Source organism: Armigeres subalbatus, chromosome 1, assembly GCF_024139115.2.
Source record: "Armigeres subalbatus isolate Guangzhou_Male chromosome 1, GZ_Asu_2, whole genome shotgun sequence".
Lineage (NCBI taxonomy): Eukaryota > Metazoa > Arthropoda > Insecta > Diptera > Culicidae > Armigeres > Armigeres subalbatus.
The window spans coordinates 229,941,274-229,967,108 of record NC_085139.1 but is presented as its reverse complement, the minus strand read 5'-3'; the positions used below and the strand labels follow the sequence as shown (position 1 = coordinate 229,967,108).

Genomic DNA, 25,835 nt, shown 5'->3' with positions numbered 1-25,835 from the left:
CACAGCCCATCCATATGAGGTGAACTGGGTGGAATCATTTCCAACTAATTTTACGTGGTTGACAAAATTCAAATAATTTCCTTTCCTCTTCCGGAATGCCGCGACGAGACACAAATCGATCAAGTGCAGCGAGGAATGCATCGAAGTCAAATTCTCGACAGCCACTAGATGAATTCCCTTTGTCACCAAACAGATAAAAATGCAAAGATATCCCTTAACTGGTGCAGCCTTCCTATGTGTTTGCTTGATTAGAAAGGGAGCGGCAAAATTTAATCCCACCTTCTGGAATGCCGGGGCTCGATCGCAACGGGATGGAAGTTCTCCCATATATTGCCCAGCGACCTTCGGATGGACCTTGAAACATCGGACACAGCCACGTGTAATTTTACGCACCGCAGAGCGACCATGCACAATCCAAAATTGTCTGCGCAAAGTTGCTAATAAGGGAGACGGGCCAATGTGCAAATTTTCACAATGGATACACCTGATGAGGCTGTCTACTACGGAACCTCGATTTAGCAAAATCTACTTATGCTTGGTCGTATACGGTAGATTCTAGTGGCTTAGACGACCACTCACTCATAAAACTCCATCGTCCAAATTAGCAACTTCCACTGAAAACTCATGGCTTTGTAAAACATGTACTATTACCTTCTGCATTTCGCTTATAGTTTTTTTTATTCATTTCTTTATTTGGTAGGCACTCTGTGTTTCTTAACCGCTACTGTGCCGTGATCTACTGTGGTATTCTGCTGTACAGAATCCACACAAAATCTATTTTTAGACATTCGTTGATGTTATCATTGCCGGGTCCATCTCATCGTGAGTCCATTGTGTCCTTTTGTCCGTATCGTGTATCCAATTGCTCGTTGCATTGTTCGGTTGCCGTTTATCCGGGTACGTTGGAGGAATGCCTCCGAGAAGAACAATTTGTCAGTCGTCATCGGGCAGCCGTGTCGGTAAGACGCGCACCACAAAACGCCACCGTTTGGGCTGCACCTCAGGCGACTGACAAGGGCTTGGTGGAGGGGCTGGGAATCGAACCCATGACCGTCCGCTTATAAGGCGAACGTGTAGCCAACTACGCTACGGGACTCTTATAGTTGGGAATGATGAAACGATACGCTTCGGCTTATTCTTCTCCTTACAATTCCGACAGAAACGCAGATCAAAAGAAACTACTCGCTGAAGCTTATGGAAACTTTCAAACTTCTCGAACACAGGTAACCATTCCATCCACCATCATGGTCTTTAATTCAGGAATGCCTTCATCCAGCAATGGTTCTGGAATCACTTTTCCGCAAAATTCCACCATAAATCACTAACAGCTATCTCTTCAGCTATCTATCTCTTCACGCAAGGACTATTTGGTTGTCCGACCATAGTATAACACGCCGGAAGGAGATATTCAACGTGGTCATCACCTTCTTCACTAGACGATATAACAGTAACGCCGCTAAGAGTTCTTTACGCGTAATCGTCAACATCGATTTTGGCAGTATCCTCGACTTTGCATCATATGGCTTCACATCATATGGCTCCCCAGGAACAATCGATCTTATGTAGACACAAGCTCCGTACGCCTCCAAAGACGCATCGCCAAATCCATGAAGTTCGAAAGCGATTGTACCTTGTGTCACTACTTGACGATGATGGTGATGATGGTTTGTTTTTGAGGGATATTAACTCAGGCGGTCATTCATCCCTACTACTTGACGAGGAATTTGGATATTCTTCACAGCACTCAAGCACTTTAGAAAGTAATTCCAACACTTTTTTAATTCTTCACTTAATTCTTCATCCCAATCAATCTGCTTACTCCATATGTTCTTCATCAGCATCTTTCCAACGAGAATCACCGGAGCAGCTAGTCCCAACGGATCGAACATGCTTGCAACCAGCGACAGCACTTGACGCTTCGTCGGTTTATCTATGTCAGGAGACGGCTTTGCAACGAAGATAAATGTATCATCGGATGGGTTCCAAGCGTTTGGATGACGTCATTCACACCCATCCCGTCAATGCTGACCAACTCTTCACGATCTGATAGTGGTATCGTGCTCAAAAGCTCTGTACAGTTTGATGCCCACTTGTGTAATGGAAACCACCTGCCTTCAAGAGCTAGATCAATTGCAACTGAGCTTCACGAGCTTCATCCAAGTCATCAAACCCAAAAAGTGCGTTATCTATGTAAAAGCAACGTTTTACGATTTCTGCCGCAAGTGGATATTTGTCTTCATCATCAAGTGCCAACTGTAGCATCACTATGGTTGCAAGGAATGGTGCCGAAGCTGTACAATACGTAACAGTTTTTAACTCCATCACTCTGAGCGGGTCCGATGGATTCCGGCGAAAGAATATTCTTTGCAGACGCCAATGTTCCTTCTCGAGAATCACCTGACGATACATTTTTGCTACGTCCGTAGTCAACACGTAGCGAGAAAATCGAAAACGAAGTGCAATCTCGTCCAAGTTACACTGATTCAAAGACCCTATCATCATGATTTTTAATGATAAGCCCTTCACTTTGGCGGATGCATCAAATACCACTCGGTGGTGGTATTCGACGGACGTAAGATGGCGTGATGTGGCAGGTACCAAATAACACCTTCGGGATCATCGCCTTCTTTGATCTCTTCACAGTGGCCGAGCCGCTCGTAGTCTTCCATAAACTCGGCATACTGTCGCTTCAACTCAGGATCTTGTTCGAATCTTCTCTCCAGAATGTAAAATCTTTTAAGAGCCATCGAACGGGAATCACTTAACTCAGCAACATCCTTATCCAAAGGCAATTGAACGATAAACCGCCCGGTTTCATCTCGACGATGAGTTTCTTGAAAATGTCGTTCACAGTCTTCAGCTTCCGATGGTGGCGCCGCACTCAATATTTCCTCAACTTCCCAGAATTTTTGAACGCAGCGATTCAGTTTGTCAAATGTGAGTGAATGCGAATTAACTACGGGATCATACTTCTCGTCATTGCAAACACCACCGACGACCCAACCTAGCCGAGTCTCTCGCAGACATGGAAGATTATCCGCTAGTTGAACTTCACCAGGCAACAGAAGTTTCCAGAATAATTGGTTGCCTAGTAACAAGTCTACCTTTCCAGATTGATAGAACAATGGATCGGCAAGTTGGACTCCGGGTGGAATTTCCCAATCAATGATGTCCACCGTTGATGATGGTAATTCAGCTGTAACCTTGTCAGTCACCAAGCACTTCACGTTGGCACTAAAACCGGAATATCTCGATCGGATATGAACTACACTGCTGCTTGACATTTGACTCTTGGTGTCATTAATCCCTGCTACGACGATGTTGGACGGATACTTTTTCATTCCCAAAACCTGGACCATACGATTAGAAATAAGATTGACTTGGGAGGCGCAATTTAGTAAAATTCGACTCGGGTGGGTTTTTTGGATTTTATCAATAATGTCCACTACAGCTGTTAGAAGAAGCACTTGATGGCAGGGTACATTCTCGCTGCGACAGCTGGCAGATGTGGCTTCATCGGGCGGATTCAACTGTTGATCTTCCTTCTTTAGGATCGGTTGGCTCGCTGGATTCGATTGTGGTTCTTCAATCACTATATCGACTTGTCCTCTGCGTGTAGCAGACTATGGTGGCGGCGCTTGCAGCGATTCTCGGTCCGGTCTAGGATGTTTTCGGGTTGGAAACATTCTCGACACCCTGGGCATAGTGTATCCAGTGTACTTGCCACACAAGATACATACTCATACAATGGCGGGCATAAAAAAGTTTCCAATTAAGAACTAAGGAAATGCTAAAAGAATACTAAGTTGAAAAGCAGGCAAACCAATACGATCTTATTATAGTTATGGGCTATTATCATGAATGCAATCATAATTTTAACCTTTAATTCAACCTTCATTGCGGATTTATAGTTAGCATAGTGCATAAATATTATTCAAAAATGCAGTTCATTGTGCTTTAGTTTCATGGTTACATGGAGTGGTTTTACAAAATCAAGCAATTATGAATTGAAACTTGACGATGATGATTTCTTTTTGATTACCATTATTTTGTCTTCATTGCTTATTTTCAGAGCACAACATTTCTTAAAGCTTATGCGTATGAAAAGATCATTCATTCACTAATTCATAGTTTCCCAAAGCGGTGGTTCGCGACCCTCAGCCTGTGTGAATCTTATGAAAGGGGGTCGCGATCCCCTCCAACTTTGGGAAGCTATGCATTAATTGATTACATTTTAACCATTTAACCCTTATGCGGCCGACGGGGTACCCGTGTTCCTTTTTCAAATTCAAGTGGTGATATTTCAATGAATTTTTATAGCTGAAGGCTGAAACTCGGTGACATCTAAGAACTCCATAAAATGTAGCATCTGTGAGAAAATCACGCTGATACAGTGAGGAGGGACGTGGGGAGGGGCATCTGATTTTTTTTACCACGTGGATGGCCGACAGGGTACCCGTGTTCCACTAAATTGATATTTTCATAACTTTAACAATTTTCAACCGATTTAGATAATTTTGACAGTTTTGGAAACAGAAACTCATATACTTTTTGCCCATAGTAAAGGTTTACAGCTTTTATCCATGGTTATACAAGAAATCTTTGAAGAAAGATTTAAGAGTCTACACACGTAACCGAAGGACTATCAACCAGTTTCGAATATATTACATTCTCATTGCGCTTCTTAGAATAGTCGGTGTTCACAGTATATATTCTGGGTCTCCAAAAACCCCTGGAGTAAGGCCTGCTGAGTCACCCAAAAATCCCTGGAATAAGGTCTTATGGTGTGCTAACGTAACCAAAGGTCTATCGTGTAAATTCAAAACGGTACATGCTCTTTATGGTTCTTAGCATATAATGCTTTCACAGTATATGTTCCGGGTCATCCAATGACCTTTTCTTAAAACATGTTTGCATTCCAAGTAGTTCTTGTTGCTGTCATTGATCCCAGGTAGTCTACGAACTCCATACAGCCAAGGTCTTCGGATCAATCTCCGTAATGGAGGCCGTAAACGAAGAATAAACCAGTTGCGTGACCCCTTTTTGGTATATGCTTGTATTCAAAGTAGTTCTTGTTGTTGTCATTGGTTCCAAGTAGTCTACAAACTCCATAAATTCAAGGTCTGTGGATCAACCTCCGTAATGGAGGCAGTTAATGAAGAATAAACAAGCTGTGTGACCCCTTCTAGATATATATCTGTTTTTCATGTAGTTCTTGTTGTTGTCGTTAGTTCCAGGTAGTCTACGAACTACATACAGCCAAGGTCTTCGGATCAATCTCCGTGATGGAGGCAGTTATCGGAGAATAAACAAGTTGCATGACCCCTTCTTGGTATATGTTTGTATTCCAAGTAGTTCCTGTTGTTGTCGTGAGTTCCAGGTAGTCTACGAACTCCACACAGTCAAGGTCTTCGGATCAATCTCCGTAATGGAGGCAGTTATCGAAGAATAAACAAGTTGTGTGACCCCTTCTTGGCATATGTTTGTATTCCAAGTAGTTCTGGTTGTTGTCGTGGGCTCTAGGTAGTCTACGAACTTCATAGATTCAAGGTCGGTGGATCAACCTCCGTAATGGAGGCAGTTATTGAAGAATAAACATGTTTTGTGACCCCTTCTTGGCATATGTTTGTTTTTCATGCAGTTCTTGTTGTTGTCGTGAGTTCCAGGTAGTCTACGAACTCCATACAGTCAAGGTCTTCGGAACAATCTCCGTAATGGAGGCAGTTATCGAAGAATAAACAAGTTGCGTGACCCCTCCTTGGTATATGTGTGTATTCCAAGTAGTTCTTGTTGTTGTCGAAGACTCCAGGTAGTCTACGAACTCCATAGAGTCAAGGTCTGGGGATCGACCTCGGTAACGGAGGCAACGTTTGAAGAATAAACAAGTTTTGTGACCTCTTCTTGATATATGTTTGTATTCCAAGTAGTTCTTGTTGTTGTCGTAGGCTCCAGGTAGTCTACGAACTCCATAGATTCAAGGCCGGTGGATCAACCTCCGTAATGGAGGCAGTTATTGAAGAATAAATCAGTTGTGTGACTCCTTCTTGGTACATGTTTGTATTTCATGTAGTTCTTGTTGTCGTGAGTTCCAGGTAGTCTACGAACTCAATACAGTCAAGATCTTCGGATCTATCTCCGTAATGGAGGCAGTTATCGAAGAATAAACAAGTTGCGTGACCCCTTCTTGGTATATGTGTGTATTCCAAGTAGTTCTTGTTGTTGTCGAGGACTCCAGGTAGTCTACGAACTCCATAGAGTCAAGGTATGGGGTTCGACATTGGTAACGGAGGCAATTATTGAAGAATAAACAAGTTGTGTCACGCCTTGTTTGTATTCTAAGTAGTTCTTGTTGTCATTGGTTCCAGGTAGTCTACGAACTCCATAAAGTCAAGGTCTGTGGATCAATCTTCGTAATGGAGGCAGTTATTGAAGAATAAACATGTTTTGTGACCCCTTCTTGGTATATGTTTGTATTCCAAGTAGTTCTTGTTGTGGTCGTGAGTTCCAGGTAGTCTACGAACTCCATACTGTCAAGATCTTCGGATCAATCTCCCTAATGGAGGCAGTTATCGAAGAATAAACAAGTAGCGTGATCTGACGACCAACTGGCACAATCTCACACAACCCTACTTCATCGAGCGCCGTTGGTGATGCAGCAAGTGTGTAGGAGCCAGATAATACTAAATACTCATCCTACTTGGTTGGCATTGTACAAAAACATATATGAGAGAGTTAGTTCTGAGAATGTATTGCGAGAGTTCTGTTCCGAAGTTCTGTAGATCAATCTTCGCAATGGAGGCAGTTATCGAAGAATAAACAAGTTTTGTGACCCCATCTTGGTATACGTCTGTATTCCAAGTAGTTCTTGTTGTTGTCTTGAGCTCCAGGTAGTCTATGAAATATAGTCAAGATCAATGGATCAACCTCCTCAATGGAGGCAGTTATTTGAAAATAAGCAAGTTGTGAGACTCTTTCTTGGTATATATGTGAATGGAATCCGAATTTTTTTGTCGAAGAGACGTACAAACTTCTTAACAGGTACTCATAAACGATTCATAATAAGCTACAGGCAGTGAAAGTTATTTCATGAAAATCTTTATTGTTTGCAGCAAATTGGGTCGAAACCGTGATAAAATCAGGTTAGACAAAATCAGGGGTAGACAAAATCTGGAAGTGACAAAGTCGGGTCAACCTCATCTGAGTGAATATACGCTTTCCTAGTACAGTAACCGTTTGATAACTGCAAAATGTTTACTTTTCAGTTATCGAATGCCGTTCGATAACTGCAACGCACTCCGTCAAACGGTTGTCAATCGACGTCAAATGCAAGAAAAGTGCATCTTAATGTACAGCGCAATGCAGCTGTCATTGAGTCTGTCATCGGTTTGAAGTTTAGCCGTCCGATAACTGTAAAACTGTTGCAACTATCGAATTGCAGTTAAATTACTTGCAGTTATCGAACGTCTGCTGTAGTTTTTGTTTTTGTCATGGTACTAGGTAGTCTATGAACTCCACATAGGAATGATCTGTAGATCAACCCACGAACGGAAGGCTATTGGTAAATGTTTGCATTTCAAGTAGTTCAAGTTGTTGTCATTAGCTCTGGGCACTTATTGAAGAATTAACAAGATGTGAAACCTCATCTTGATATATTAGCATTCCAAGTAGTTATTGTTGTCTTGTTGTTGTTGGTTCCAGGTAGTAAACAAACTTCATTGATATCACTAATATGAAATTGTCTATGCTTTGGAAATGCAAAATGTAAATAAATTGGAACGATACAACTTCACGCCGAGAACGTGAGGGAAAAAACGGGAAAAAAGATCATGTACCATATTAAAATAAGATTAAGGACACTCCTCACAGAATCCAAGTTTCAAAGTGCTCGCGTTTTCGAGGGCATACGGAGGCGGCGCACTACTGTTGTAATTTTTGTTGATTTAGCTTTTCTGCGTCGTGCGTGAAATAATAAAAATGACAGTTGTGCGTTGCTGCCGTATCGAATAGTGTTCCCCCGAAAACGCGAGCACTTTGAAACTTGGACTCCGTGAGGAGTGACCTTAAAGACCTTCTAGATATTCGTGTAAGCCTAGAAGTCTAACTCCATAAATTTCTAGGATGACTGTTAGCATATGCCATGAACGCATTTTATTCATGCCCCCCAAAGGCATTTACCAAATTTAAAACAGGCTGATATATCTCTGGTGTAGATCCTAATGCCTTACTTCAGGGTTTTCTTGGATGACCATGAACATTTAAAATGGGTGCATTCTATTCTACGTACTAGGCCGAAAGAACTCTGGTTACGCGTTAAGTTCTTGCTGATTGTTCAAGTGTTCTCTTGGATACCCATGAACATATGCAATGAAAGCGGTATATTCTACGTACCACAAAGGGCATATGCCCCTTTTGAAACAATCCGAAAGGTTACGTGTGAAGATCCTGAGGCCTATTTTAGCATTTTCTTGGAAGACCATAAACATAAGCAATGGACGTATTCTATTCTATATACCACAAAGGGCATGTACCACTTTTGAAACAAGCCAAAAGATCTCTGGGTACCCATGCAGATTTAAAGTCCTATTCCAGGGTTTTCTTGGATGACCATGAACCTATGCAATGGACGCAATCTATTCTATGTACCACATAGGATATGTAACACTTTTGAAAAATTCTGCAAGATCTTTAGTTACGCGTGTAGATCTTAAGGCCTTTTCCAGGATTTTCTTGGATGACCATCAACATATGCAATGAAAGCGCTCTTTTCTATGAACCACAAAGGGCATGCACCACTTTTGAAACAATCTAAAAGATCTCTGGTTACGCGTGTAGACCTGAAGGCCTTTTCCAGGGTTTTCTTGGATGACCATTGACCATGAACCGAGAGATTTCTTCGATAGCGCAAACATACGTAGTGATCACATTTGATTTCAAGATGCGCAAAGAGCATGTACCACGTTTGAGACAAGTCCACAGACCCATGGTTACGAGTGTAGACCTTAAGGCCTTACTCCAGAGATTTCTTGGATGACTCGGAACATATACTGTGAACGCATTCTATGCTAAGTACCACAAAGAGCATGTACCGTGTTTGAATTTGCATAATAGGCCTTTGGTTACGCGAGTAGATCTTTAGGCTTTACTCCAGAGATTTCTCGGATGACTAAGACTTCATTTCAGGGATTTTTGCATTACCCGAAGCATATACTGTGAACACCTTCAATTCTAAGAAGCGCAAAGAGCTTGTAGCATATTTGAAATTGGCTGAATGGCCTTTGGTTACGCGTGTAGACTCTTAAGCCTTACTTCAAAGATTTCTTGAATAACCATGGGCATAAGCTGTAAACCTTGACAATGGGCAAAAAGTATATGAGTTTTTGTTTCCAAAACTGTCAAAACTATCCAAATCGGTTGAAAATTTTTGAAGTTTTGAGAATATTAATTTATGGGAACACGGGTATCCTGTCGGCCATCCACGTGTGTTTTTTTTGTTGGCCGCATAAGGGTTAAATTAGGCTCCTTTATGTACGATATTCAAACACAATCCGACACACTTGTAAACCAACGCATCATAGTCGAACAGAGAACATAAACATTTTCAATTAACAAATGCACTGAAATTAGTGAAAAATAAATAGTTGTACCGAATAGTGAACATTTTAGTGTATGGTTCAGCACTCATCTCATTCAGCCATGAAATCATCATCAAACAATTCATCACCGGGCATGCTTATTAGTGACTTACCTTTGCTTGGGTATACAACAATACTCTTTTCAAATTGTTAAAGTCTACTTTCTCAAGAGGTCTTCACTCACTTCAAGCCTTTCCACGAAACTTAGTCGCCATAAAAATCTATGAGGACCTCCAAAAATCACTTTACGAGTTTCGATTACACACATCGTGCACTCGAGCCCAATCTTTATCACACTTATTCCAAAATAGCTATAAACCACGTAACAAGCGTCTTCTGCGAATTGGCTGAGATTGACCCTTCACAACCAGCGGCATTATGCTGCTCTCATGATACTGCCTCCTCGTCCTTGTATGTTGCATACCGCTATCGAAATGAAAATAAAACTTCACCGAATCAATCACACTAAACATAAAAAATACAACTCCCGCAATTCGTGGCATGTCGTTGTCCGCTTCGTCGTTCGAGCCTAGGTCAACTGACAAGCGCTTATACGAGCGCGCATCCAATGTCAAAACTTTCTGCACACTCGTGCACGGTGCCGTCGCACTGTGGGAAACATCGATGCGATTAATTAGTCAATAACTATCCGATGGCTAATACATATTTGCATCGTATAATTCTCCCTCTCCGATTGTTGACATCCTCTAATGATCTACAAACAACTGGCGAACTCCAATCGTCAATTGTAAAAGGTCGATTTTCGGATCAATACTGTCACATTGGTCCCCCATAGTGCGCCGATCATCGCACAACAACGGTATGAAAACCGGATCGCGAAGAAGGCCTCCGCCGCCGCTGGACATAGGCAATTAATCTTGAGACGACAATCCGGCCGCACTTGATCCGCTGTACAAATTTCGAATTTGCCTACACACAGTATCGAACAACCCATTCGAGATGCGAGACCGCGTAGCGTCGAACGCTCCCTTCTTTTGTTGATTTATTTCGGCGTTCGGGTTCAAAATGTAGTGACCGAAACCGTTCCGGGCAGTGTCCTGCGAGATTCGCTACAGGTGTGTGCGGAGATGTGAAGAACGATGACGATCGCTGGAGTTTGTGATTTGGTGAAGTTGTTCTCGCTGCTGCTGGTGGTGTTACCGTTCTGCGAGAACGGTGGAGCAGTCCGGGCGAAGGCCATCGGGAATGTGACGTCGGAAGAAATTGATAATGAAATAATTATTATTGTGTCGTCGTCGACGCAGCTGTCGAGCGTGGGAACCACCGAGGAGACGACAGTAAGGACAACAACGGACGGCAGTGTGCCAACGTTCGACCGGGACCATGTGACACTGCGGGTACCGGACGAGCTGTTCGCGTCCAGTGCGAATCTAACGCTTAAGTTGCGGGATCTGATTGGCGATCTGTTGGTGGTAAGAATAGTGTTGGTGTTTGTGTTCAATAGATTCTAATACTTCCTGGAAGTGCGACCTTAGAGCGGTGTTAAAGTAATAGACTACTTATCTCTGGTGGTTTTTTATTATCGAAAACCAGAAACATTCAACTTCTTGAGACTTGACAGCATGATTTTTTAGCATGATTGGTTTCGTCCTTGAAATTTTAGTGGCCATAACTAAGTTTATTTAATCCAATCTAAATTCAGTTGATCGAACTAAAAGAAAATCTAAGGTTATAAAACGAATATATGACTTGTTTTCAAAATGACATTTCTGTATTTTAAATGTTGAAGTTGAACAGTTTTTGGAATTAGTTCGGCACATGGACAATCACCACGAAGAATTATTTTTATCAAGCTGAATCAACTTCAAGTCATGATGGCAGGATTTCCTAGATTGGACTGAGCTTTATCTAGTTGACAAGGGAGCATGAACTGCGTCATGCTGAAGATCTCGATGAGTGTAAACAAATTGACAACAAAAAGTGTGCGTAATTTCTATATTTTCAACAACGACTTAATAGTTACTCCTTGAAAACAGACACTCTGGAAATAGAAAAACCTAAAAAATTATCGGTGCAACAATTTTCAGAAAATCGGAATTTTTGGAAGAGTGTCTGTATACAATCCTAATTTTCCTGGACTTCTATGAATTGCCGAGAAAGTTCCCAGAAGCTTTTTTATTATTTTGCTTTATGTCTCTTGCAAATCGTTTGTAAAACATTGAATGACAATCGGTTCGTGGAAAGATTTGGTGCACATATGTAGGTATCTCGGCGAGGAATGAAATGGCCGAACTCTATCGAAAAGTTGGCCATCCTTATCCTGGAATAAATACCGACTATGAAAAACTGGCGTGGCAAATGCGGTCTTTAGCCTCTTCGCCAGCAACGCTTATCCCTACCTCCCCGGTGGTGCCGGTCGGGGTACGAACAACCTTAGGGAAAATCAGATAACCAACCCCGGTGACTATTGTTATATGCTGATAGGAGAAGGGGAGGTTTGCTACTCTGGCTCCGGGACAGAAGGTCGAAAGACAAAAGGTCGAAGTAAAAAAGGTCGACGGACGAAAGCTCGCAGGGACAAAAGGTCCAAAGGACAAAAGGTCAAAGGGACAAAAGATCGACGGGACAAAAATCGAAAGAGCAAAACTTAAAAATATATAATTCTGTACACATGAAAGAGGCAAAATATACGACAACAAGTTTGGAAACAGGATTCTAAATCAAAATCAAGTGGAACGTAACGTTGAATAATTAGTACTTGGGTAGATCGTACACTTGTAACACCACGTGTCGCTTCCATCAAGAGAAGCTCGATCCTCCATAGTCTGCAAACACCATCCGGCGAGCATGGTGTGCACGTTTGAGTGAAACACGGCGTTAGTTTTGATATATTCAAACCAGTGTCGTCAAATGAACTATCTCGCCACTAACCAACGCGAGTGATGACCTTCCCAATTAATCCAAATTTTCTTTCCAATGTCGATCATGAAGAAACAAAATATTGTCAGTCTTTTGTAGCAATGAATGTCAAATTCATTTTCGACTTCTCATCCTGTATGAGATATGGATGTTATTGGTTTTAATTTAACGTGACGTCGTTTTTGGTTATAAATAAGAAATAAACAACTAACATGGTCAATAGGAATGGCCTTTTAATCCAAAACTGTACATAACATAAATAATTTCATATTATTCGGTGAACAATAATGTTAATTAACACTCAAACACGCGTGCTGTTGTATTTTGTACATCATTAAAGAAAACGGGGAAGAGTCATTTGGCCGAAACCCATTCGGCTGAAAGCCATTTGGCCGAATGCCACTAGGCCGAAAGTTGTTTGGCCGAATATACAATTTGGCCGAACAGACCATTGGGCCGAAAGGGTCTTTTGGCCGAAATGGTCATCTGGCCGAAAGGGTCATAAGGCCGAAAGGGTCGTTTGGCCGAAAGGATCATTTCTCCGAAAGGGTCGTTTGGCCGAAAAGGCCATTTGGCCGAAAGGGTCATTTGACCGAAAGGATCGTTTGACCGAAATGGTCATTTGGCCGAAAAACTCATTAGGCCGAATAGGAAATTTTGCCGAATAGGTAATTTGAAAAGTGAGAAATTAGGAGTAAGATGAGAGACGTCTCCATTTTCATTCCGAATTTCTCACTTCTCACTGTAAAAAACAAGAGGGGCACGAAGTGAGTAGTGAGACGTCTCACTACCCACTTCGCGCTTCTCACTTTTCACAGCTAGAAGTAATTAATGAGGAGTGAGAAGTGAGACGTCTTTCTTCTCAATCATAATTTCTTACATTTCAAATGTCCTATTCGGCCAAATGACCCATTCAGCCAAATGTCCTATTCGGCCAAATGACCCTTTCGGCCAAATGACCCTTTCGGCCAAATGACCCTTTCGGCCAAATGACCCTTTCGGCCAAATGACCCTTTCGGCCAAATGACCCTTTCAGTCAAATGACCCTTTCGGCCTAATGACCCTTTCGGCTAAATAACCCGTTCGGCCAAATGACCCTTTCGGCCTAATGGTCTTCCCCGGTTTATAATCATGGTTGTACATAAGCATATTGGTGATGGGATTTTGTAAAGAAATAAGAGGTTGTTGGTTCAAGTCAAGATTGTGCCATCATTCTCACGAACAGTCTGTAGATTGGATATCTAAATTGTTCAAAAAATACAACTCCAGGAAATAGTTAGCGACGGTCCAGCTGGGGGTCTCCAGAATCCTTGCGAGCTAAGGCATAGGATTGCCAATCCGGAGATGGCGAGTTCGATTCTCGGTCTGGTCTAGGATGTTTTCGTATTAGAAACTTTCTCTACACCCTGGGCATAGTGTATCCATTGTACTTTCCACACAACATACATACCCGCAATGGCGGGCATAGAAAAGCTTTCAATTAATTACTGAGGAAATGCTAATAGAATACTAAGTTTGAAAAGCAGGCCAATTTCCAATTGGAATGAAGAGCCATTGAAGAAGAAAAAGAAGAAGAGAAGGTCAAGCTGTGGAATTACCAACGCTAGATGAAGTAAACAAGGAAAGACGAATTGTCGGTAAAACTTCTCAATCTTGGTCCACCAAATTATATGAAAAAATATGGGAGGATTAAGAACTGCATATCGACTTGTTGGATGGCCTCGAGTGCCCAATCTATAAGAAACAACACAGACTAGAGTGTACCAATTACACAGAGATCACCCTTCCGAACTCGGCAAACAAAATTCTGTCGCGTATGCTGTTTAATAAATTAGATTCACTTGAGGAGTGCTTCGTCGGCGAATACCAGGCAGGTTTTCGTGAAGGATGATCAACGATAGATCAGATGCTTATCCTGCGAATTATCCTTGATTAATTTCGGAAGCTATGAGTTGCAGACACATAATCTTCTTCTTTTTTTTTTGTTGGCATTGTATTTCCCTACTGGGATATTGCCGCCTCGCAACTTATTGCTCATTAAGCACTTCCAAAGTTATTAGCTGAGGGGTTTCTAAGCCGATAACTATTTTTGCATTCGTATATCGTAGGGCCAACACTTTGACACACCCGATTCTTTTTTTACACGGATGATGCGTATAGTGTAAAAAAAGTTTTCAGTTTAAAATTTGAAAATCCGTGTGAAAAAAGTGTTATGATTTCTCGACAAATCATGCAAAATAGAACAACTTTGCAAAAATTTTGTTTGTTTTTTTTTTTACACGGCCGTGTAAACAAAATCCGTGTTAAAACAGAATCGGGTGTACTTTATGGAAGTCGGGAGTCGGCACCGGGAGTCGAACCCAGCCACCCTCAACATGGTCTAGCTTTGTAGCCGCGTATCATACCACTATGCTCATCATCTGTTTATTTTGAAATCAATAAAGCAGCGTAAGATTCAATGAAAAGAAATGAGCTGTGGCTGATAATGTTTAAACATGGTTGTCGGGCGAAACTAATTATACTAATACGTGCAATGCTCGAAAACGTTCGATAGTTATTTTTTTCTAGTAAGGGGTTCGCGAAACCCAAGCAAAAAGGTGCCTAACGTCAAAATGTGATGGCAAAAACGCTTTGACGTTTTGATTCCGTGTTTTGCGGGATCGATTCTGGCGCGTAAAAGTTTGTTTTGTTCAATGCTAAAAGTAAACAACATGCCCCATTTAGCGAACAGCATTCGCTAATTGGGGTGAGGTCGTGTTCTTATTAGCAAACGAACACTGTATTCGGATTGCAGACGATGTTTAACCTCATTTGTGACCTAAGATGGATTGAAGCAGGGTGATGCACTTTCAATTTGATTGTTTATCTTTGCACCCGAGGTAACTATTAGGAGATCTAGCGTGAAGAGTAAGCATATGCGGTATCGAAACTCGGAACTTCGCAGAATTTGAGCATGGCATGGAAATTAATTTTTTGATTTCGTTTCGTTGCATGTAAAAAATTTCGCCAGCAAAAACTAGATTTTAACGAAATTGAACGGAATTCCGCGGAATTTCGAAACAATTTTTCTCCGATGCCAATTTTTCATATCATGAAGGCTGTATTCAAGATTATAAGATAAACAAGTTCTTTCATTAACCCCTACTACGTAATTCCATTCTGAATTAACGAATATGTAGGAATTTAATTTTCTACTAATACACCTTTTCAGGGTGTTGTTTTATTACAAATGCTCTTGCAGAAAACAGATCATCTCCTCAATTTTTACAATTTATCCATTGCAATACCTTCTATTATTCCGGATTTATTCATGACTAGCTTTATGTGCCCGGCCTTGCTAGGAATTGCCAGTTTGAGTTTGCAGTTTTGTTTTACAATCGGAAAATTATAAAACAAATTGATCAACAGGGTAGTTGTGTTTACTTATTCATACTTTATCATTTGATTAAAAGAAGGCTTTTGGAAACATTGACTGATTTTGAAGAAGGGGTCGTGGGTTTGAAAGGTCTTATTCCGGGAAAACGTCTATTTCTAATAGGGACGTTCCGATACTTCCGATATATCGGAATATCGATATTTTTGTTTCGATATCCGATATTTTTGTATCGATATTTTGCTTTCAATATATCGGTCATATTTTTGCTTTCGATATCGATATATTGAATCAGAACGAAGAAACACAAAAATAACAAATGCATTGTATTTTGTGAAAGAAAATACTTCAAAATAATATCTGGAATGCCGTATTTTTAATGGTGCAGAGGATTTTTCTCGGTAGCGCGGATGGTGTGCGCTGCCATCACAAATAGTTTTGGCAACTCGACAATTTGCATTGCAACATCTGTCATGCCGCTGGCATTTGAATCTTTGTACGAATTCAATTATAAGTTTGACGTATTCCTATGATAAATTAGAAATAGAAATTAGGAAGAGATTTGTGGAAATGGGAATTTAGAAGAATTGGAAAACATAATTTTCTTTGAAATAATGCCCCGTAGGAGTTAAGGAGAATTTCCTTAAAATACTTCTACGGGTTTTCGGAAGAAAATTTTGAATTTTTTTGTGGAACTTTTTTTGTGAATTTTGAAGAATATCAGTAAACATCGCAGAGAATTTCCTGCCGAAATTCAAGGGAATTGCATGTGAATCAAAAAGATAATATCTCGTGAAACTTTAAGAGAATTTCCTTCTTAAGTTTAGAATATTTCAATGAATTGTCTTTAAATTCTGAATTTTCTTCGAAAATTAAATTTAAACTTCAAAAAACTTCCGTGGAAATTCTGGAGAGAGAATTTTCTGTTGTCAAGAATCAGAATAACCCGAGTAGAAATACATAAAAAAAAATCAGTGGAGTTTCAGCAAATTTGTTGAAACTTCAGTTGATTTTTACGAGCGAACGGAAAATAGTGAGGGCTGTATCATGTCGAAAACTCCATTGCTACCGGTTAAAATTACGAATAATTATTGTAAAGAGATAATACGGTAATACGGTAGTAAATGAATAACTACAACAAATATATTCTAATCATTTTCATTTTTGAAATATCATATGATTTTCCGATATATCGATATTTTCATTTCAATATATCGGTGGTATCGATACTTTGATTCGATTATCGTATCGAATCAAATATCGATATTTTAAAGTATCGGAACGTCCCTAATTTCTAAAGAAGGAAAAACATTCATCGATGCCATATTCGGGCAACGCATATTTTTAAAGAAGGGATCACACCCACCATTGCCTTATTCCGGGCAAATGCCTACTTTTGAAGAAGCAATCACATCCACCATTCAGAAGGAAACACATTAATCATTGCTTTTCCCTGGGCATACAATTATTCCGATGAACAACAATACCCAATCCCAATACCCCCCCCCCCTCCCATTCCAAAAGTCCCTTCCAGCCTCTCTATATAGTTTCCTTTGGGTATGGATTACGTGCTTACGTGTTTGGTTTGAATTGACCTATGCAATAAAAAGGTATACTAAACTGTTCGTTTAATGAATATACCCTCTCTCTCATTTGGCTATGGCACTCATATCCAGTCTGATATAGTCTTCCTTAGACAGATAATATGGGTTACAAATTTGGTGGACATCGATAAATGGGTTCAGAAGTCATGCTGAATTGATCGATAACTAAACAATACCCCCTCTCCTTTTTTTTAAATTACTTAACCACATCCACTAAAATCGCTTCCTTAGGACATACAATATTTGATACAAATTTGGTTCAAATCGGTCATGAGGCTCAGGATTTACATTGAGTTGATCGATTGCTAAACAATACCCCTCCCCCTATACCCTCCCGTTTTTGTAAAGAACACCCCTCCTCCCACACCCTCCCTCTTTTCCAAAGAGCATGCCTAACCACCTATCGTCCCCTTCTTAAGATAAAGAATTTGTGTTCCAAATTTGGTCGAAATCGGCCAAGGGGTTCAGAGTTTACACTGCGTTGATCGATAATTAAGCAATACCCCTCCCCCCATACCCTCCCCTTTTTCAAAGAGCATACTTAACCTCCCTATCGTTCCCTCTGTAAGATAAAGGATTTGTGTTTCAAATTCGGTTGAAATCGGCCTAGGCGTTCAGAATACACTGAGCTGACCGATAACTAAGAAATACCCCTCCCCCACACCCCTTCCCTTTTCCAAAGAGCATGCTTAACCCCCGATCGTCCCCTTCTTAAGAGGAGGATATTGTGTTCCAAATTTGGTCGAAATCGACCAAGGGGTTCAGAATTTAAACTGCGTTGATCAATAGCTAAGCAATACCCCTTCCCCCATACCCTCCTCCTTTTCCAAAGAGCACGCTTAACCCCCCTATCGTTCCCTCTGTAAGATAAAGAATTTGTGTTTCAAATTCGGTTTAAATCGGCCAAGGGGTTCAGAGTTTACACTGCGTTGATCGATAACTAAGCAATACCCCCCCCACACCCTCCCCCTTTTCTAAAGAGCATGCCTAACCCCCCTATCGTCGTCTCCTTAAGATAAAGAATGTGTGTTCCAAATTTGGTTAAAATCGGTAAATGGGTTCAGAAGTTATGCTGGAACATACATACAAACATACATACAAACATACAAACATTGTATTTTATATATATATAGATATAGATATAGATAGATATAGATATATAGATATAGATATAGATATAGATAGATAGATATAGATATAGATAGAAGAAGAAGATAGATAGATAGATAGATAGATAGATAGATAGATAGATGAGCAAAAAACTACATTTTTTCCTAAAATACGCCTTCGAAAAAAAAAATATGAAGATAACAAAATTGTGCCGTTGTAAGGGGCCTTTCACAAATTACGTAACACTGTAAGGGGAGGGAGGGGGTCGAGCCGAGCGTTACGATCCATACAAAAAAAACCTTTCATACAAAAAGTGTTACGTGGGGGAGGGTGGGGGTCCAAAATCATAAAATTTAGCGGCACTCATATCCAGTCTGATATAGTCTTCCTTAGACAGATAATATGGGTTACAAATTTGGTGGACATCGATAAATGGGTTCAGAAGTCATGCTGAATTGATCGATAACTAAACAATACCCCCTCTCCCACACCTCCCCCTTTTTTTAAATTACTTAACCACATCCACTAAAATCGCTTCCTTAGGACAGACAATATTTGATACAAATTTGGTTCAAATCGGTCATGAGGCTCAGGATTTACATTGAGTTGATCGATTGCTGAACAATACCCCTCCCCCCATACCCTCCCTTTTTTTGTAAAGAACACCCCTCCTCCCACACCCTCCCTCTTTTCCAAAGAGCATGCCTTACCCCTTATCGTCCCCTTCTTAAGATAAAGAATTTGTGTTCCAAATTTGGTCGAAATCGGCCAAGGGGTTCAGAGTTTACACTGCGTTGATCGATAATTAAGCAATACCCCTCCTCCCATACTCTCCCCTTTTTCAAAGAGCATACTAAACCTCCCTATCGTTCCCTCTGTAAGATAAAGGATTTGTGTTTCAAATTCGGTTGAAATCGGCCTAGGCGTTCAGAATACACTGAGCTGACCGATAACTAAGAAATACCCTCCCCACACCCCTTCCCTTTTCCAAAGAGCATGCTTAACCCCCGATCGTCCCCTTCTTAAGAGGAGGATATTGTGTTCCAAATTTGGTCGAAATCGACCAAGGGGTTCAGAATTTAAACTGCGTTGATCAATAGCTAAGCAATACCCCTTCCCCCATACCCTCCTCCTTTTCCAAAGAGCACGCTTAACCCCCCTATCGTTCCCTCTGTAAGATAAAGAATTTGTGTTTCAAATTCGGTTTAAATCGGCCAAGGGTTCAGAGTTTACACTGCGTTGATCGATAACTAAGCAATACCCTCCCCACACCCTCCCCTTTTCTAAAGAGCATGCCTAACCCCTATCGTCGTCGCCTTAAGATAAAGAATGCGTGTTCCAAATTTGGTTAAAACCGGTAAATGGGCTCAGAAGTTATGCTGGAACATACATACAAACATACATACAAACATACAAACATTGAGTTTTATATATATATAGATATAGATATAGATAGATATAGATATATAGATATAGATATAGATATAGATAGATAGATATAGATATAGATAGAAGAAAGATAGAAGATAGATAGATAGATAGATAGATAGATAGATAGATGAGCAAAAACTACATTTTTCCTAAAATACGCCTTCGAAAAAAAAATATGAAGATAACAAAATTGTGCCGTTGTAAGGGGCCTTTCACAAAATTCGTAACACTGTAAGGGGAGGGAGGGTGTCGAGCCGAGTGTTACGATCCATATAAAAAAATCAAACCTTCCATACAAAAGGGGGAGGGCGGGGATCCAAAATCATCAAATTTAGCGTTACGTAATTTGTGAAACAACCCTATTATGTCCACCGTTTCGATTGAAAATTTGAAGTCTTATATTCCGAACATTCTTTCTTAAATAGAGATTTATTGGAAACTTTCATTGAAATGCTTCATGTGCTACTCCCAAATGAGAATTTATTGATTTTCAACTCCAAGCAAGATATTGCAGATGTAACCATATTGGCCACCTCGAAGTTATTGTAACTGCCTAACAATTAAAGATCGACGTATTTATGTAATTTGATGCGTCATTGGCGTTGTTTGAAACTTGTAGCAAAACGAGTATCAAGCGCTTATCTGAATGTTTTATCTTGGAATGGATGCATTTTATCTATCAAATTATTTCCATTCATGTTCTATAAAGCCCTTCAAAAATTAAAAATTCAGTTACACGAAAAGCATTAAATTATTTTTAAAAATGCGTTTAATCCTACTCATTTTCATCTTTTGGAAGAACCCAGACCTAGTCCAAAATTGAGTAACAGATGCTGCCTAATTTGAATTACGGTTTCGTGAAGGTAGGAATGAAATTTTATCATTTTTTAGACGACTTTAAGGAAGCAAATTCACCTATCGCAATTTTTAGTAAGTCTAGCTTAGAGTATAAGTGTTTGTGAATAAGAACAGTAGCTACAACTGCGACAAACAGGACATTGTTGTAAAACGTAAGAGTCAAAATTAAGGGTATGCGATAACACATTTTTCCTGGCGAAACGAAACGAAACGAAATTAGAAATGCAACTGTTGGATCGGAACGAAGCGAAACGAAATTCAAATTTTCTTCCGAAACTTCAAAACGAAACGAAATCCGGGTCCATTTAATTCGAAATTTTACGAAACGAAACGAAATTAATTTTTTTTTCCGCGAAATTTTTATTTAATAGTTTTTTTTAGCCTTATATAAATAATGCAAAAAAACGAATAGAAAAAAATCCGCGGAGAAAATAATTTTGATATTTTTTGAGTCAAGGTCGTAGATTTTTTTCTCTAAAATAAAAAATTAAATTATTTGTCTTTAAATTATTTGTTTTGGTGTATGACTGCGTCATTTTATCCACGGATCAATCCACCTTGCAATTCCGGCACCCTTCCTGGGCAGCAAGGAAATGATTTCATTAAATTGAAAATTTTTAAAACATGTGTTGGGGAAACCAGCGAGTTCGTTCTATTTTGTTCCAGATTCAAACTAGAATAGTGATCGAACATTTGAAATGAAACTGAATCACTACTGATTTCATTCTACATAATTGTTACCCAAATGCCATAGGGCTGGCTTAATTTTACAAAAAGACATAGGTAAGTAACATATCACTTTGGATCTATTCACCATTTTCAAAAGTATGCCCCTCACCATAAACAACGTGAGAATATTCATCGAATGAAATCTGTTGGAAATATTGAGCGATATTTCAATATTTCCAACAGATTTCATATTGATTACATCTGTTCACCGTTTTGAAAAGTATTACAGATTCAAAGTGCCACCCCTCCCTTTCTATTAACATTTTAAATAAAATCTCCAGAAAAATTTTCGACCAAATTCATGAAGATTTATTGAATCTGTAAAATTTTCCAAAATGGTCTTTTCAACAGATCTAAGCAGTTGATTGCAATACAAAACTCGACTTTTTAAATTTTTTTACTAAGGTCTGTTGGAAATATTAATTTTTAAACTTAAAGTAATTTTTTTTACGTTGTGATTTTTTTATGATGAGGGGCATTTTTCATCCATCACTTTTTTTATGGAGTTAGCCTTGGAAGATAAACGAAAATCGTGACTGCTAGATGAAAACCTTTTTTTGTTCCATAACTTTTTCACAAATTCTTTGGTGCGTGGGATGCGCTGACTCTAGCAACACTTTCAAGCTATCTGCATATAGGCATTAGCTTACAGTGGCTAACCGTCCCGGATTATGTGGAACAGTTTACTTGCCTCGCATTTCGTGGTGCCCCGGAAACGCTCGGAATTCCATGATAAATCTGTAAATCCGTTTTTTTCTGCAGCTCAGCAAAATAAAGAACAAATTTCCGTAAAAAAATACGGTTATTTGCTGATTTTAGCAATAAAATAAAAGCTAAGCAGAGTCGTAGCGTGGACTTCCAACGCCCTTGGCGAATTATTTATTGGGCGCCCCTCTTCTACTAAGAAAAACCAAATACGTAAATTTGATATTTGAAGAACAATTTGAATATCAATACCTAAAAAATGTTTAATGGTTTAAACATACTTCAAATAGCATTCTATATTTAGAGATGTATTGGAAGCAGATACCTGAAATCCACAAAGAAGGATTGAATAAAATACCCTTAAATTATTTGAAATTTTGTTGTACTTTTTTACGCAAATAATGTAAGGAAACTTACAGAGTCGGGTTAGAATCTCATAATAAGGCTACGTACATAACAGTCGGAAGCATCTCATTGAAAAGATAAACAATTAGATATTTAGACAGATATCGCGACGATGCGGAGGAAGTTCAAAATCAATCATGTTTGCGTAATGCACTAAATGAATACTTCCTTTATGGTTTTTGCAAGCATCTGTAATCTGTATTCGGAAATGAGATTGCCAGAATCGCTATCGGAACTAGTCGAATTATGAAGAAAAGTTACACTAAAGTGGATTGGTTGAAGGCCGGAATCGCCATCTGGAGTAAGCCCTTGGATGGTTTTTAGATGCCACTGGACTTAGTTGGGTCAATGAAATAAGGTGGGTTTATCGGTGTTCGGAGTTGGTTGGAATCACTATTAGACCTCTTCGATCAAGTGGTTGGATGGTGGAAATCAACATCGGATCTATTCAGATAAAGGAAAATCCTATTCTGGACTGGGGCCAGTGTTGTGCTTAATCATTATCAGACGATCATGATTGCAATTTTCATGTGAAAACTTTTCACGTGAAAACAGTAGGCGAGTTGTCGCCGGCGACAACTTCTCAAATTTTGTACTCAAACGATAATAAACACAGAATTTTCATTCAATCATTAATCTTCACTAATAATAGCTAATTGTCAACAGTCCCGTTATATCTTCTATTTGGCGTTATAGTTTCATGCTAGTAAGGAAAAATAGTTTAAAAGGTAACGGTAAATGCTTCAAATCAAGATACGATTTTCAAACGATTCTTAATCGCTGGCGAGTTTTAATCACTTGATAATTTAAAAGTAAAATCGCGGGTGAGTTTGATCACTCTCGATTTTTCGAAAATTTGATTTTTCCCAACCCTGATTGGGGCTGTTGGTGGTTTCGAGGCTCTTATACACATAGTTTGGTCAATAATATCCAACTCTGAAACAATTTAGTCGAGGGCCGGAAACGCCATCGGAAGCAGGAGAACGAAGGAAAATATCCAACTCTCGATTTGATTAATATTAAAAACTCAAAGGTGCAGCCCAATCGGATTGTACGCAAAGGTGACGTAGGACTACGTAGCTATTCGAAATTGGTGGTTTTTGCCATAATAAATTGTGTCGTTTTATTAACATTGAGCAAACAGCTCTGAGGCCAACTGAATCAAGAAGTCGAATAGTTGTTCCCAGTTGGATGGACTTTGAGTCTCTAACCGTGGAATTAACATGACTCATTGGCCGCTGAAGCCACTCGACTGGCTTTCAGTCGGGGACATCACAATCCTTATTTTGCCACGAACGCTTACATCGCGGGCGAAGACCAAACGTTGCATATAAATATATTTGTGTTTAGTTTCACGCCATTTCTGATTCTTATTACTCCTTTATTTCGGCCATTTTTGAGGATGGTGTCCTCCAAAAAGGTCTTTATGTAAGGTACACTGGGGGAAGTGGAAAAGGAAAAATCGATAGTGCATGTTTGAATTAGTGTAAAACCAGTTTAAATGATTTAAATGCATTCAATCAAAATGGGCTATCAAAAACAGTCAATTTTGCACCAACTGTGCGGTAATTCATACCATTTTGGTCGCTTGAAATTTATGGAAATAGATTTTAAAACTAGGAGTTGTTTTTCCACTTACCCTAGTGGGATGGGGTAAGTGGAAAACCCATGTTGCCTTGACCTTCAATAGTGATAAGTAGTTACATATAACTAAAATCAATACGATAATTGCTCTGAGTATCTTTTGTGGAATAATTTCATTACCTTAACGGAATAGATCCTCAAGGAATTCTCGTAATAGCTAGGGGAGGGCTGACTTTGCCGTCTCGAACACTAAGTGTACGTAAAGTCTGTATGTTCGCCCCAAAGATGAACTTTTTAAAGGAAAAATGGGACTTACAGGGTTATAAACTAATAAACTTGGTGTAACGAATTGAGATGATGTCTGTATGTGCGTATTTGTATGTATGTGTGTGCGCAAAGCACGTGCAAAATTATCAGCTATTCTTAAGCACTTGTCCTTTACCAATTTGTTCGCAAAAAAATTGTATTCAACGGCGAAACTTGTTATGCATAAAAATTAATGTGAATTATACAATATATTTACCTATAAGTGCTATTTTTACCTTTCTTATACATTTTTTTCATATGTAAAACATGTGAAAGGTATCAATACCAATAGGTGGATTTATCAGGCATTTTCTCATTTATATGAGTCCAATCACCACTAGAATAACAATGATAACAGAGAAGGAACATATTAAGATTCACGGCAATCGAAATAAAGCCTGGAGGAGAAAAGAAAAGAAGAAAATTGCGTAATTAGAACATTATCCACTTCACCCGCAGTGTTTGATACCTGGGGTAAGTGTAAAATCTTTGAATTATTTGCTTTCTTGGTACAAACCACTACCAATTGAATGGGATTAGCTTAATTGTATTATAATGTCTGAAACTTGATTATGCATATGTACAACATGTGATAGATTTAGTTCGGAAAAGGTATTGGAGGGTAACCGCCCCTTCGGTGGGGTTTGATCCCACGACCCCAGTTCGCATGACAGGTGCTTTCCCTACTAAGCTACGAAGGACCTCCGTCGTCCACCGCAGCTTAGCGGGTACTGATGAAACCAAATTCCCAGCACCAGGTACCAGCCGATCTCTCGCAATACATTTTCAGAATTAACTCTCTCAAATGTATTTTTGTACACATCATGTCAACCAAGTAGGATGAGTATTTAGTATTGTCCGGCTCCTACACACTTGCTTCATCAGCAACGGCGCTCAATGAAGTAGGGTTGTGTGAGGTTGTGCCAGTTTCTAGCCAGTCCTTTTCCGAACTAAATCTATCACATGTTGTACATATGCATAATCAAGTTTCAGACATAGTAATTAATTTCCACTCCGGGTGGCTTAATACCCGGCATATAGGCAATTAACTTTGAATGTACTGTATTATAATGGTCACCTGTGATATAAATTCACTTGAAAAAAGAACAATTGGTGCAAATAAGAATTGATTTTATGAATGCAAAAATCAACTTTTCGCGAAACCTGAAATTAAGGTTCAAGCGTTAACCATGTTAGTGTGTGTATTATACAAATTTT

At 39.6% G+C, this 25,835-nt stretch overlaps 2 protein-coding genes across 2 annotated transcripts in view; one reads left to right on the top strand and one right to left on the bottom strand.

Annotated features, from left to right (window-relative positions):
• Positions 1 to 2,522: 2,522 nt before the first annotated feature.
• Positions 2,523 to 3,341, bottom strand: LOC134207070 (uncharacterized). The gene has a single exon (XM_062682795.1). It carries the CDS (start codon positions 3,339 to 3,341, stop codon positions 2,523 to 2,525), a length of 819 nt encoding a protein of 272 aa, XP_062538779.1.
• A 7,237-nt stretch (positions 3,342 to 10,578) lies between these two features.
• Positions 10,579 to 25,835, top strand: part of LOC134211637 (uncharacterized) — a 29,865-nt gene continuing 14,608 nt past the window's right edge. Inside the window, exon 1 of the mRNA XM_062688720.1 lies at positions 10,579 to 11,065. Coding sequence (XP_062544704.1) covers positions 10,733 to 11,065 — 333 coding nt within the window. The 5' untranslated portion in view covers positions 10,579 to 10,732. The remainder of the gene's footprint in view (positions 11,066 to 25,835) is intronic.

What these genes read in the sequence shown, in the direction of transcription:
- LOC134207070 (XM_062682795.1), bottom strand. Translation starts at nt 3,341, where the DNA reads ATGAAAAAGTATCCGTCCAACATCGTCGTAGCAGGGATTAATGACACC.